Source organism: Mesocricetus auratus, unplaced genomic scaffold, assembly GCF_017639785.1.
Source record: "Mesocricetus auratus isolate SY011 unplaced genomic scaffold, BCM_Maur_2.0 Super-Scaffold_100027, whole genome shotgun sequence".
Classification (NCBI taxonomy): Eukaryota; Metazoa; Chordata; class Mammalia; order Rodentia; family Cricetidae; genus Mesocricetus; species Mesocricetus auratus.
The window spans coordinates 22247015-22260147 of record NW_024429208.1 but is presented as its reverse complement, the minus strand read 5'-3'; the positions used below and the strand labels follow the sequence as shown (position 1 = coordinate 22260147).

The 13133-nt window shown below is 50.4% G+C and overlaps 1 protein-coding gene across 2 annotated transcripts in view; it reads right to left on the bottom strand.

Annotated features, from left to right (window-relative positions):
• Positions 1–13133, bottom strand: part of Hk1 (hexokinase 1) — an 89167-nt gene that overhangs the window by 21216 nt on the left and 54818 nt on the right. For both annotated transcript variants that reach the window (XM_040732021.1, XM_005070906.4), the window contains 5 exons: positions 12112–12260; positions 5433–5552; positions 1009–1104; positions 483–582; positions 206–389 (listed from right to left, as the gene is read on the bottom strand). In XM_040732021.1, the coding sequence (XP_040587955.1) occupies positions 206–389; positions 483–582; positions 1009–1104; positions 5433–5552; positions 12112–12260 (649 nt within the window). The remainder of the gene's footprint in view (positions 1–205; positions 390–482; positions 583–1008; positions 1105–5432; positions 5553–12111; positions 12261–13133) is intronic.

Genomic DNA, 13133 nt, shown 5'->3' with positions numbered 1-13133 from the left:
CTGAAGATGTGGCTCAGTGGTAGAGTATTTGCCTACCATGCCAGCTGGCCCTGGGGACCACACCCAGTGAGACAAAAGAAAAATCCAATGGGCGATGGCATTTGTGACCACCTGACTTTATGGCGGTCCCACTTACCCCGCCCCCCAGTCTTTTGCTAAGTGCTTCGTAAGTCAGATATGTAGCTAGAAGAGAAAGTCTACTCACAACTGCTTCCCAGGGTTGAGGGACCCCCGGTCTAACTCTCTGTCAAACTCCGTTCGGATGTCTTCCAGGGACCCATCGTCCCCAAAGGCTCCCCACTCTGTGTTAATGCACATCCTCCCCTCGTCACCTTCCACCAGGTCGATGTGTCGCAGTTCCTCCATGTAGCAAGCATTGGTGCCAGTACCTGGGAGAGACAGTGTGGGAAGCTGTGACCACACAGGGAAGGGCAGGGCGCCTCATTGGCTGATCAAAGGACGGAGCTCAGGGGTCACCCTACCAATGATCAGGCCAACTTCACACTGCTGGTCATCGTAGCCACAGGTCATCATGGTCCCGACTGTGTCATTCACCACAGCTACAATGTTAGCGTCATAGTCCTGGGGACCAATAATGAGAGAATGTCACCATCAGCTCCCACATGGGTGCAGAAATCCCAGCCTCAGAGGTAAGCTTGGCAGGCGTGTTCATAGTCTCAATTGCCACCAAGGCAGTAGGTGGCACAGGCTTCACTGCAGCCTAGACTCAGTTAACTGGATTACAGAGTAGTGATTGCGTTATGGGAACTGTAAGATTACAGCTGGGGGGTTTCCGCTGCAGGCCACCTTTGGGGGGCATTGCTGAGAGTTCCCATCTGACCTACCCCCCTGGGCTGGGATTCTCACTTGTCCCCTGTCAGGGTGTTCAAGCCATAGCACCTTCTGTGCCCCTCCCCTCCCGGCAACATGAGGGGGGAGTCATTTTAAGATGGAGATCTCTGCGCCCCTCCCCCCATACCAGATTCTGCAGAACCCAAGAGAAATTACCCCTCGCTTCTTAATGGCTTTATTCAGCAGCTTGACCACATCTGTCCCTTCCACACCACTGGCTTTGAACCGCTTTGTCCATGTGATCAGGATAGCCTGTGAAAGAGAGTGGAAAAGGGGAATGAGGGCAGCGAGCCTTGGCATCCCAAGGCCTTGGGGGCTACTCCAGCAGAGCATCAAGTGGCCTCTACCAAGTCACATTGGAGCCAGAGCGATATTGATCCACCACCTGTCTGTCCACTTAATGGGTTTCTCTCGAGAAACTTCTTAAAAAATGATTCATTTATTTTTTATTTTGTGTGCACTGGTATTTTGCCTGTATGTATGTCTGTGTGAGGGTGTCAGATCCCCTGAAACTTGAGTTAGTTGTGAGCCACCCTGTGGGTGCTGGGAATTGAACCTTGGTCCTCTGGAGGAACTTAAAGAGCCATCTCTGTAACCCCTCTGGAGGAACTTAAAGGAGAGAGAGAGAGAAAAAAAAAAAAAACAGAGTCACAATCTCCAACTTGCAGTATTGGAATCAAGAAAGCGGCACGTCAGTAAACAGCAGAGCCTCTAACACCCAGGCGGATGTCAGCTCTGCAGCCAGGCCCCATGCAAAAGGAGCTAGAGAGAAGCCTCGGCGGCTGAGAGTACTTGGTGCTGTGCAGAGGACCTGAGTTCATTTCCCAGCACCCATGTTTGATGACTCGCACGCACCTGTAATCCAGTTCCAGAGGATCTGACACCCTCTTCTGACCTTGGTGGGAACATGTGAGTGTGCACACACATGCACACGTGCACGCACACGCACACACACACACACACACACACACACACAATAAATAAATATATATAAATTGAGAAGGAGGGGGCACAAGCAAAGCAATGGGCCGGCAAGATGGCTCGGTGGGTAAAGGTACTTACCACTAACCCTGACGAGCCGAGAGAGCCAATCCCCTAACTTGCCCCCTGACCTTTACAAGTATGTGGCACGCGCGTGTGATCCCGCACAAACAAACAAGTGGGAGAGAAAGTCAGAAAATTCAGTGAGACCTGATTGATCACCTCAACTTTCCAGCGAGGCCTCAGTTTTCAATCCATGACCAAACAGGAAAGAGAAAAAGAATGCTAAGAGAATTCTTTCCGGGGCTGAAGGAATCGTGCTGGCTAATGGGACCTGTGGCTGTTTGGAACTTGCACTCCCATCTGTATGTGCCCCGACCACCGCTATATGGTACGATGCTCGTCCCTGTTTGCGTGTTCACGGAGCAGCAGCAAGCAGGAGAGACACTGACGAGGCGAAGTCCCAGGAGTGTGCATGAACTGGGACTTAGCTTTGCAACATACTTTGTACTATTTCAATGGTTTTTACACATGGCTTTTAAAAAAAGAAAGAGGGGGAAGGGGTTGGAGAGACGGCTCAGAGGTTAAGAGCACTGGCTGCTCTTCCAGAGCTGCTGAGTTCAATTCCCAGCAACCACATGGTGGCTCTCAACCATCCATAATGAGATCTGGTGCACTCTTCTGGTGTGCAGACAGATCACTGTATACATAGTAAATCTTTAAAGAGAGAGAGTGTAAAACAGTTCTATTTGGCTGCTTTTTTCTCAGTGGGGAAGATTGTAGTCACAGCAGGTTTGGGATGACCCATTGCCAGGCCCTGCCAGCCTCCCAGGACTCACACAAAGAAGAGGGGCCTGACCTCACTCTGAGAGCTGTGCAGACTATGGGCTGACTGGAGAGGACGAACCCTCCTTGACTTTGTGATCCTTCACTCTGGAGCAACTGTGACTAAGCCAGGCATTGGAAATGACCCTGGTCAATGTTTTCTTTCCTTCAGCTTCCAATGAAACAAACAAATATGGTACTGTGGGAAGGACATGGACATGGGTGACCAGAGACCAGAGACCCAGTCCTTTCCCCAAGCTCCTACCTACTTCCTGGCAGAGTGTTACCCCATCCCTTCAAGGAGCATTTTGTACATAGAGAATAATGGGGGCTGGAGGGATGGCTCAGCTGTTAACGGCTAGGCTCACAACCAAAAACAGAAGAGAATAATGGAGCTGGTCTAAGCCGGGCGTTGGTGGCGCACGCCTTTAATCCCAGCACTCGGGAGGCAGAGGCAGGCGGATCTCTGTGAGTTCGAGGCCAGCCTGGTCTACAAAGTGAGTTCCAGGACAGCCTCCAAAGCTACAGAGAAACCCTGTCTCAAAAAACCAAAAAAAAAAAAAAAAAAAATGGAGCTGGTCTAAATTTGAGCAATGGAGGTCCCAGCCTTTAACCCTTCCCCCATGGGGAGGTCAGGCTTGTAGGTAAGCCCCACCCCCACATCTGTTCCATCCTGCAGGCTCCTGTCCCCAAGAGGATGTCTCTCTTACCACACCTTCCTCCACTTCAAAGACTGCTTTGTGGAGGCCAGGCCATATCTGCTAGGCATTCTCTCTCAGGGCCTGGCCCAGTGCCTATCAAACACTTAGTCATCGTGTTGGTCACTTAGTGGCCATCTTGGTTATTAGACCAACTGCCAAGTATCAACGAGCAATTGACTTTTTGGGAGACAGGGTGCCCCACTTTGGCTTTGAACTTGCTATGTAGCTGAGGATGACCCTGGGCCTCTGATCCACCTGCCTCCACCTCCTGAGTACTGGGTTATGGCTGTGTTGGAAATACACCATCATACCTGGTTTATGTAGTGCTGGGGATCAAACCCAGGGCTTCATGCATACTAGACAGTTGTCAAGCTAAGCCGCGTCTCCACCCACCCAGCAATTTCGGTATTTTGAGAATGTATCTTTATATAACTCTTACTATAGTAAACGGTTAGAGTTGTCTCATCATTAGTTACAGTTATTAATCTCTTAATGTGTCTAATGTACAAACTAGACTTTCTCGGGCATGTGAATGCATAGGCAAGAATGTACACATACACAGTCCAGCATGACCTACACTTTAGGCATCTTCTGGGGACTTGGGGCCTTTCTCCCATACTATCACACAGCAGCAAGGCTGAGAAAGACCCAGGAGAGCTGATCTGAACGGCCTGGAAGTACTGAACTGCCAGACACCTAGGGAGTCTAGATGGGACGCACTACCCAAGTTCCAGGTGGAGAAAACCAGGGACAGGAACATGTCACACAAACTCAAGGGAGGGGGCGCAAAACGGAAGGTGAGGCCTGTGACAGTGCTCCTGGCTCTGTCATGAGTAATCTGGGTCATCCCACGGAGGCCTCTGCTCTCCATCCTAAAACAAGGAGCTCCAGCTACCGGGCTCCCCAAGCCCTTCCTGCCGATTCTGCAAGGCAAACAAATGCACGACCTCCAGCGTGAAGAAAAGCAACAACACGGACCCCATCACCAAAGGGGTCCAGCACTGCCGACAAGTGTGCAGTGCCCAAATGCTGCAGTAAAGCACACCGGTGTGATATCACGCTCTCTGCTGTCCACTGGGCTGCAGGCAAGCCTCAGTCTCTCTCCATCCACAGCGGGAAACACCTAATTCGTAGATTTATGTTAGCTGTGACGTGCACATGAAAACGCAGCCAAGGGCCTGCTGGGCCCTCAAAGTTAACTGTTAGAATCCCTGGCATTTGTTTACACGCACGCACGCACGCACGCAGACACACGGGGTGGAGGGTTGTTCTGTCCCTTCACATAGAAAAGAAACAAGCTCCGCCTACTTTTTTCCACATCTTTGTAGTTCTCAGAGGAACAGTTTTACCACAGGATTAGAGCTGAGTACATCCTTGCCAAAAAGATGCATGAATGAACAAATGACAAATAAAAAGATGCCGTGACAAGTCAGTCACCTGGGAGCTCAACAAGGAAACCAGAGGTTTCTCTTAGGGCAGAAGACATCGTGATTCCTGAGGCGCAGCGCGTGCCCAGACTCGCAGTCGCCATGTGGCGTCCAGGTAAACACCCCAGTCCCCATGAAGATTTCTCCGCTTCTCTCCATTGCTATTAAGCCTTGTCTACCTTGCTCACTTGCGAGAGCTTCCTCAATGGCTCCCTCTACCTGGTGGCTATAAGTTCCATAATTGGTTGCTATAAGTACACCAGCAACTAAAGTAACAGGGCCAACAGAACAGTTGTCTTGGCTGAGTGAGTAGAGCGCTTGTCCAGCACGCACTAGGTTCAGGGTTTAACCACCGGCTCCATATAAACCAGGTACGGTGGTGCTGAGAAAGGAGAACCATGAGTTCAAAGACATCCTAGGCTACTATCCAGAGAGCAGCCTGGGATACACTGGACCTCTCAGAAGAGGTCTGGGGGTGGGGGTGGTAGATAGAGGAAGGGGAAGAAGAAACAGGCCGGACAACCTCCCATTAATTTTGGCAAATGATTCCAAAACTAAGAGGCACGCGAGTCACCCATAAGCAAAGGGAAACCTGAGAGGGAGGTCGCCGCCTTCTGAACCCAGTCATGCCCCAAGCCATCCTTACCTCGTCTATTTTGGATTGCCGGCAGGGGAAAGAAAACGTGAATCCCACGGGTAATTTCTTGTCCTTAATCTTCCTTTTCTCCATGAAGTCCCCCAGGCACTCAGCGACATGATCGAAAAGCTACAAGGCACAGAAAAGGGACATCAGATTGGGGGCGGAGAGACGACTCTTTCAGATCACCGTGTGTGTGTGTGTGTGTGTGTGTGTGTGTGTGTGTGTGTGCGCGCGCGCGCGCCCCATGCGCGTGCAACAGCAAACACAGCTCACACAGAACATCTCCAGCCCTCCAAAGGAACTGGCCTCTCAGAGGTCACTGGCACTGGGGGAAAATTAGAAACCACAGAAAATCAGCAGTCTCCCATGACACATTGGCCATGGGTTTCCATCACCTGGCCACTCCTCACGCTGGTCCTGGAAATCTTCAGGTAGCTCCATGGCTGAAGAACCATCAAAGCATTGTGCTTTTGCTTTACGTACTGAAGGAAAGGTGAGCAGCCCTAAAATGCACGAATCCTAAGTGTGGCGGTCACAGGGCTCTCACAAGCTGCACATGCTCCATCGCCGACTCCCACATCAAGAAGGACAAGTAGGGCTAGGGGCACGGCTCAGTGTACAGCATGTATGTAGCCACAATGCCCTTGTCTGATCCCCAGGACCTAACCCCCAAAGAAATATAACAATACCCAAACCCACATGACTAGCTAGACATGGTAGCTCATGTCTATGATTCTGGCACCCAGGGGTCTGAGGCAAGAGTTCAAGGCCAAGCTGGGTAATGGAGTGAAACCCATGGAATGAAACAATAACAACAACAAAAACCCAGATGCTCACTTCATGGCTCTAGGGTGACTCCTGCCACCCCGATTTCTAGCACTCTTGTATGGAAATGGAAATGGAGCCGGGTATGCTCTCTGCTGCCTTTGTTCCTAGTCATCCATGTATCTTTAAGGACTGTTCATGTCCGTCACTGTACTTCCGCATGAACACGCCATGCTATGAATATCCCACAGTGTTATTTCCAGCATTGCCATGCTAGTTTGCTGGCTCTGACTCAGTAGGTGTATACACACCACAGGAATCCACTAAGAAAGAGTCCAGAAGCCTGGCTCCCTAGCTTCTGCATGTACGCTGCTGATGGTAGTGTGCCTTTGGGAACACAGTCACAGAGCTCCTTAAGAGTCCAGAAGAGGACAGTGTCAAAGTGCCAAATCTTAGTCACCTTGACCCAGCTTTAGAGAGGACCTGACTCACTACTGGGGTTAGGGAGCGCCCAGTCCATTCTGACTTGGGACCCTTGGTCTGAGTCACTATTACACAGGCTACACAGCAGCAGTATCTCTGACTGAAGGACACGTGACCAGCCTCTCTGGAGAAAACAGGCTAAGCTTCCTGTGACCTACTTCAGACTAATGCAAGCCCATTACTAAGTCAATCTTTGAGGTCTATGCCATCTGCACCCGGGGCTCCAGGCACTCCTGCTCCTAGTGAGCTGAAGGAAGGATGGTTGCACAGGAAGGGCAGGGTGGAGGGCCAGCCCACTGCAGCAACAGGGCCACACCTGGAACCAGCACCTGGAACCAAGCCAACTGCTCCTCCCCATAGCGGCTGAGGAGGCCACGCTGCGCAGGGTGTACTGGGTGACACCTATGATCCTAGCACTTGAGAGGCTGAGGGAGGAGGAGCCAGAGTTTCAGGCCAGCCTGAGCTACAGTAAGCCCCAGGCCAGCCTACGTATCTTAGAGAGTCCCTGTCTTCTGAAATAAAACGTAAGAAATGAGTTTGGGATGCAGTCAGTGGTGGAGCACTTGTCTAGCATCCCAAGACCCCAAATTCAATACTCAGAACCCCCAAAATGAATGAATGAATGAACCCTCACTACCTTCCCAATAACATGCTCATTATTTTGAAAATACACACAGAAGCTGTGTGACTCCTGTTTACAATCTTACACTCAGGAAGCCAAGGCAGGGTAATGAGTGTGAGGTCCAGTCTGCACTAGTTAGCAAGTTCCAGGCCAGCCTGAGCCAGATGAAACAAACAAACATTTTAGAGCCAATGAGATGGCTCAGCAGGTAGGTGCTTCCCGTCGAGACTGTCAGCCTGGGTTCAACACTTGGGACCCACAAGATGGAAGGAAAGAACAAATTCTCCCAAGCTGTCCTCTGACCTCCACATACTCCCACTGTGGCACATGGGCACCTACCACAGACGGTGTGCATGCGTGTGTACACACACACACACACACACACACACACACACACACACACACACGCGCGCGCGCGCGCTCATGTGGGAAAGAAAAAAATGTTTTGTTTTTTTTGACACAAAGTTTCTCTGTGGCTTTGGAGGATGTCCTGGAATTAGCTCTTGTAGATCAGGCTGGTCTTGAACTCACAGAGATCACCTGCCTCTGCCTCCCAAGTGCTGGGATTAAAGGTGCGGAGCCACCACCACTTGGCTAGAAAAAAAATTTTTTTTTTTTGGTTTTTCAAGACAGGGTTTCTCTGTGGCTTTGGAGGCTGTCCTGGAACTAGCTCTTGTAGACCAGGCTAGCCTCGAACTCACGGAGATCTGCCTGCCTCTGCCTCTGGAGTGCTGGGATTAAAGGCGTGCACCATCAGCGCCCGGCTAGAAAAAAAAATTTTAATGGGTGGGGAGAGGGCTCAGTTGGTAAAGCGTCTTCTGCATGAGGACCTGAGTTCAGGTCCCCAGAACACATGAACAGCCAGGTGGGGCAGCATAGTGCAGCTCTGGTGATGGAGAGGAAGACAGGAGCAGCTCACCGGCCAGCCCGGCCAGCCAGTCAGTGAACTTGGGTTCAAGGAGAGAGCATGTCTCATACAGATACCAGAGAGAGTATTGGAGAAAGGTTACCTGATAGCAATCTTTGACCTCTACACTTGTGTGCTCACATACATGTATATGAGCACCCACACAACTTGTACATATACACGCTATACACACATACGCACAAATACGGACTTAACCCTTCAACTGACTAGAGCAGGGCAAATAATGGCAGAACAAAACAAGCAACAACTTTAAGTATTATTCAAAATTACCAAAACTAATTTAAGTAGTGAGAGAGAGTGTGTGTGTGTGTGTATGTGTGTGGTGTGCATAAGGTGTATATGCATATGTGTGTCCCAGTGCTCATATATGAGGCCAGAGGGAAATATCAAGTGCTCTGCTCTATCTCTGTTTTCATTACCTTGAGAGAAGGTTTCTCACTTAATTTGGAGCTGAGCTGGTGACCAGCAAGCTCAGGCCATCCTCCTGCCTGTTTTCTGAGTAATTTGGGCAGTCACATCCACCACCACCACCACCCCCACACACAAAGGGTTTCTCTGTGTAACCGCTCTGGCTGTCCTGGAACTGCTCTGTAGCCTAGGCTGGCCTGGAACTCACAAGATCCACCTGCCTCACTCAGTCTCCTGAGTGCTGGGATTAATGACATGCACTACCACTGCCATCACACCCAGTTATTTATGTGAGTGCTGGGATCCAAACTCGGGTTCTCATATTTATGCAGCAAGGACAATGACTGCGGAGCGAGCGGTCTCCCCAGTCACCGAAGCCATGTCTTAACAATGTTGCACGCAGCTCCTGGAATCATAAAGCTTAAAACTGCAGGAGGCTGGAGATACTTTGTGGGTAGGAGGGGAGAAAAAGAGACTGAGTGTGGGAGCCCCTCAGGGTGAACACACTGTCTGCTCATCTCTCGGTTTAGCAGTATTTCAGACGACAAGCTAAAAACCAATTTTAAAACATCTGCACATCACAGAGGGTGAGAACTCCACAGGATCCAGACCCTTAAGCCTTCATTGCTCATAGCCTGAGTCTGAGCAGCTCCACGAGTAACATGAGCTCCATAGAAGACGTCAGAGAACTCAGGAGATGGGCTACTGGATACCAGCTGACCGCTAACACCAGAATACTGCAGGAGATGTTCCGGCTTCATTCTTGTCTGTCTTCCTACCCTGATCTAAGCTCCTGTCCACAGCCACATTTTCTCACCATCAAAATCTTAAGAAACAGAGATAGAGAGAAGCTCAGAGGTTGTGGTAATCTGAGTGCAATTAGCCCCCATAAGCTCATACAGAGTGGCACTATTAAGAGGTGTGGCTCTGTTGAAGTAGGTGTGGCCTTGTTGGAGGAAGTGTGTCACGGTTGGGGCGGGCTTTGAGGTTTCCTGTGCTCAGGATACTACCCAGTGGTCGGTTGACTTCTTATTGCCTGTAAGATGTAGGGCTCTCAGCTCCAGCAAGACATCTGCTGCCATGTCCCACCATGACAATAATGGACTGAACACCTCTGAACTGTAAGACACCACAATTAAATGTTTTCTTTATAAGAGTTGCTGTGGTCATGGTGTCTCTTCACAGCAACAGAAACCCTAACTATGACAGAGGTTAAGAACGCTTGCTGTTCTTCCAGTTTTGTTGGTAGCATCCGTATCAGGTGGATCACAGTACCTGTAGCCCCAATTCCAGAGGACCGAATGCCTTCTTCTGGCCTCTTGGTGCATCTATGCCTATACATACGTGGCATACTACATACACTAGCCACACATATACCCATTTAAATGTTTTGCTGGATGTAGTAATGCACACCTTTAATCTCAGCACTGGGAGGCGGAAGCATGTGGATCTCCCTGAGTTTGAGGTTGGCTTGGACTACAAAGTGAGTTCCAGGACAGCCAGAGCTACACAGCGAAACATTGTTTCAAAATCAACAAATAAAGGAAAGGAGAAGAAGAAGAAGAAAATTCCCAGCAGCTGAAACTGTTAACTTCTGGGGTAAGACCACCTCAGAAATCTCAGAATTTGCACAGCTACTAAAACAGCTGAGCTAGGACCTTCCCATGTGTAAGACATAATGAAGACCTACCCACAGGTTGCCATGATGATGAAATGAGTCACTAGGTACAAAGTGTATATACGTCAGCCACTTGCACATTACAAGCATGGTACCAGTGTGTGCTATAAAATAAGATACCACAGGCTGGGCTTGGTAGTGCACGCCTTTAATCCCAGCACTTGGGAGGTAAAAGCAGGCAGATCTCTGTGAGATCGAGACCAGCTTGTAAGAGCTAGTCCCAGGACAACCTCCATAGCCACAGAGAAACCCTGTCTTGAAAAAAACAAAAACAAAAAAAACCACACATCACCACCATCACTATCTTTTTAGATGACTTAGGAGCAGAGAAGCAAACAGCAGGAAGCAAAATGATCTGGGAATAAGGGAGACTGCGGACACAGGCTGGAAATTACTGAGGAGGTGTCCCCTGGGATGGAAGCACCCCCTAAACAAGCCCTGCTCCTAAGAGGCCAGGCCAAGGCACACAGGGAATGTGTGCACACTGACAGTCTTGATAGTGGATAAACCCACGGACCACGAACAACCATGATCACCCAGAACCTGTTAGGTGGAACCGAGCCTGCCAAGCAGGCTGCTGGCTACCTGCAGAAAAGGAGTCACACAGTGGGCAATGGAGACATGAGCGGGAGACCTCCCTCCCCCAAGCAGCAGCCTTGAGCTGAAGGGACCAGTCTCCAAAGCCCAGTGACGGAGGCAGGACCACCTAACGTGCCTTACCTGCCTCCGTGGCTGACTATAAAGTGGCTTGCCTACTCCAGAGACAGAGCTTACTTCCATGCTCACTGTGCTGTGCTCTGAAAAACTCGGAACCCAAGCAGCAGGCAGAGTTCAAGGCCAGGATCAGCTCTTATCCAGGTGGGTTGTCCCAACTTTGACCCACAGTAACTTAGGCACCAAGTGGAATCCTATCGAGGAGGGCCCTGGGCCTCACTTCACCATCCACCCCAGAACCACTGCTTTCTCTGGAGAACTTGCGAACCTTGCCCTGAACACACACCTTCTCCAACAGAAACCCGACATACTTTCAACAGGACCAACACCACAGCCCCAATGTGAAGTGTGGGTAGGGCACAAACTCAACACGTATCCACAACAGTCGTCACTTGGAGTAATGGAGCATGCTGTGTGGTAGGTTCAGGGGACTCAGAGATGAATAAAACCCTGAGGGTACTGTCAGAACCTTAGTCACAGGGCCCTGGGGAGATAGGAACCCACCACACATCACAAAACAGGTCCTCTCGGGTATGCACAGGTGCTTTAGTCAGGAAAGATGGCCCTGCTCAAGGTCCTGTGGAAAGGGGAGAAGCTTTGGGTAACGAGCGTGAGGAGGGACAGCCATTTCCAAAGCAAAGCCTGCAGCCTCTGCTTGCCGTGCCAAGGGTGCGTGTGCACCATTAAATCAGAGTACAGAGCTCCTGATGTCCCAAGCTAGGAACCACTCCACAGGGCCTGGCTTCCAGAGAGTGGGTGTTGTCACACCCAGCCTGTACAGTATTTCAGTGGCCCGAGAGAGGGACATTTCTACCCCAAGAGTGGACTAACCCTGTGCCAAGGAATCAACCCGCGATCCTTTGGGACAAAAGCACTTGCAACAGTGCCACAGGGTCTCCCTCCCCCCAGCTTTCACCCACTCCCAAGCCAACAGTCCACCAGACGGTGCATGCCTCTTCAGGTACACAGCTGCCTCATCCCTCCCCTGGGAGTCCTTTACAAGTGACACTCTTATGACAGACCTCTAATGAGGTGCTCCAAGCGATGCTGGCTTGATGGAGCAGAATGAGGGGGACAAGGAACCCACCTGGCTTCCACTGCCGTGTACGATGTTCTCCGGGGTTTCATAGGCCTCAGACTCCATGTGGACATTCTGATTCTTCTCGTGATTCACCTGCACCCGCAGGATTCGGAAGGAAGAGCCGCCAAGATCCAGGGCGATGAAATCCCCCTTCTCTGGCAAGGGAGAAAAGAAGGATCATGTCGGACTCGTGTGAGAAGGTGGCCATGAGCGGTATCTACCCTTTGGATCTGGCCCTGTCTATGTCTCCCGCCCACCGCATAGCACCTTCAGCAGAACTCGCGTTTACCTTGCCTGGTCCTGCTGGAGCAACTCTAGTCTCACACTGCAGAGGAAGAGGTGTGGAATGAGGCACAAAGCTCCTTTCCACACTCCTCTGGTTGCTTAGCCTATTTAAAGACAGCACTGCCGGGCGTTGGTGGCGCACGCCTTTAATCCCAGCACTCGGGAGGCAGAGGCAGGTGGATCTCTGTGAGTTTGAGGCCAGCCTGGTCTACAGAGGGAGTTCCAGGACAGCCTCCAAAACAATACAGAGAAACCCCATCTGGAAAAACCAAAAAAATAAAAAATAAAAATAAAGACAGCACTGCTGCCCATAAGGACCACACAACACTGGCTTCTTATTTTGATTAGATGGGGTCTCATGGAGCCCAAGCTGGCCTCAACATTTCGATAAAGCTGAAGATGACCCCAATCTCCCAACCCTGCTGCCCGGGCCTCCCAACTGCAGGGATTAAAGGTGTGTGTTGTCACACCCAGCCTGTACAGTATTTCAGCACAGGAAAAGCCTGTGCTGAGGTCCAGCCCATGCCCGGGGTTCCTTCCATGTTGGCTCAGATGCCAATCACTGCTTGCTCAAAGCCCCAGTTACTCCTTGGATTGTTTTTCCATTGTTGTGGTAAGACATAGATGATGTGAAACTTAGCACTGGAACCATTTTCTGAGTGCACAGCTCAGTGTCACTAAGGACATTCACAATGTTAAGTAGCCATCCCCACTATTAGCAAAACTTTCATTAAGCAGTAATT